The following is a 2047-nucleotide window of genomic DNA, read 5'->3' on the forward strand; positions in this document are numbered from 1 at the left end:
TATAAATGTCATTTTCCGGCCTCCAGAGCACCTGTCCATCCCAGTGGGGCTTATAAATGTCATTTTCTATGCATGCTATGACATCAAAGATCTGTTCCAGATTGCTTTTGCTAAGAATGTATTCACTAGCCGGTCAGTGTATATGGGGTATGTGACTTTTAGTGGCTTTCCTTGAAATATCATAGTATTAATAGGAATTTCTCCTGGGTAATTTAATCAGTATCCACCCCACTCAGATCTGCTTGATCTAGTCTTTGCTCTGAATAGCAAAGATGCACAAAGGTAAGATTGACCCCATATTCATGGATTACTCTACAAAATACTGTAATTCCCCATGCCTCTTAATTGCCTATATCTTAAAATGCCAATGAAAGAGTTTATGTCTTTAAGAACATTTGTTTTAGCATCAAAATTTTTTTATCTTAAAGTATTAGCTTGTAAAAGTAGGGAGGAAATCAATTTTGAAATGCACTCACTGTTATTTTGAGACCCTTCTCAGCCAGGAGAGTGTCACAGGCCCAGGTCAGGAATAATGAGTCTGCAGGAGGGCAGGACAATACCCACATAAAAGCCTTCATCCAGGCCATTCTGGATGTTGGCCCTGCTCTGTGCCCGGCATGCTATTTCTGCCACATAGGCCAACTGACAGACAGAAGTTCACAGTAGCTACTGGTGTCTCTGCCCTCCAGCCACACCAGTACACACACGTCTCCACATTGGTCATGTTCAGTGAGCCATAGTGATGCCTGGGAATCTCTGCCTTCTGTGGAGGCTGCAGACTGTATAGTCAGCCCATCTCTTGGTCCTCCCAGAAAACACAGCAAGAGACTGTTAGACAACTTGAGTTCTGTTAGCAACAACAGGGCCACTGTCAGCCCAGTGCCGCCTTCATGCCATTTAGGAAAAGGCACTCCTCTTGGAGGTGTGTGCAGATGACTCCTACACACAGCCTGACAAGCGCATGGCAGGATGGTTTCAGCCTCTACTCAGGCAAACCTGCACAAGTGTATATGGCAGCCCCGATAACAGGAAGGCCCACTGCACCACGCTGTACCCATGGGACAAACTACAAGATGCGAGAAAGTAAAGTCCAACCCAAAAGAGCTTATCATCCTTTGATTCACTATAAAACATACCACTTAAAACCACACTGCTTAGTCCTCTGTCTGCAGGTGTGAAGCTCCAATTGTAAAAAGATCTAGGGCCCCAGGACTGGCCGGATTCACTCAGTGTTTGAGGAAGGATACACAAAGCTCACACACTTGCCAAAACCAGACGCTAGTGATGACATCTAATCACAGGACATTGAGGGATAGGGTCTCTGTCTCTGTCTCTTTCTCTCACAAAATTTCTTTTAAAAAATTCTCCAGAAGCATTCTGCAAATATTGTCACAGATATATAATCTATCGTCTGGAAGAGCACTCAGATCCTTGAAAGGCCTTGCTAAAAATAACAGATGATAATCACAGCCCCCGTGGCCACTTCCCATGAGAAGGGGAAAATCCTAACATCTTGGTATCAGAGACTGAAGCCCATCAGTGGGTTTCCCTGGGGTACCATGTACCAGACAGCCTTGTAGAGTGTGAACAGTATGAGATTTGGTGACAAACTGAAAAGCAAACTATACCACCTCTTGGAGCCTTGGCATTTTCCTCCCTAAGATGTGAGGGATAAGAGAATCTCTAAAATAGTTCTTCAAACTGATTGAGGATGTAGGACTAGGAGGGGGCCCAAGAGGGCGACCCCTCCTGCTCTTCTCACCTCTGAACGTCTACGTATCTTTCAGTTGCCCTCTCCTGAGGATGGCGTTCTTGTCCACGGGATGTTCATGGATGCTTCTCGATGGGATAATAAGGACATGGTGATAGAAGATGCACTGCCCGGACAGATGAATCCGATGCTGCCCGTGGTGCATTTTGAACCACGACAAAATTATGAGCCAAGCCCAACACTCTACCACTCCCCGCTTTATAAGACAGGGGCTCGAGCAGGAACCCTCTCAACCACAGGTGAGGACATTCTTACATCGGCATATAAATAATGACT

General features: G+C 45.4%; 1 protein-coding gene across 1 annotated transcript in view; it reads left to right on the forward strand.

The window, feature by feature from the left end:
• The window catches only part of DNAH6 (dynein, axonemal, heavy chain 6), a 280222-nt gene that overhangs the window by 273594 nt on the left and 4581 nt on the right, over nucleotides 1-2047 (forward strand). Inside the window, exon 77 of the mRNA XM_010862179.1 lies at nucleotides 1788-2010. Within this exon, the coding sequence (XP_010860481.1) occupies nucleotides 1788-2010 (223 nt within the window). The remainder of the gene's footprint in view (nucleotides 1-1787; nucleotides 2011-2047) is intronic.

The sequence above is a fragment of the Bison bison genome, unplaced genomic scaffold (genome assembly GCF_000754665.1).
Source record: "Bison bison bison isolate TAMUID 2011002044 unplaced genomic scaffold, Bison_UMD1.0 scf7180017864480, whole genome shotgun sequence".
NCBI lineage: Eukaryota > Metazoa > Chordata > Mammalia > Artiodactyla > Bovidae > Bison > Bison bison.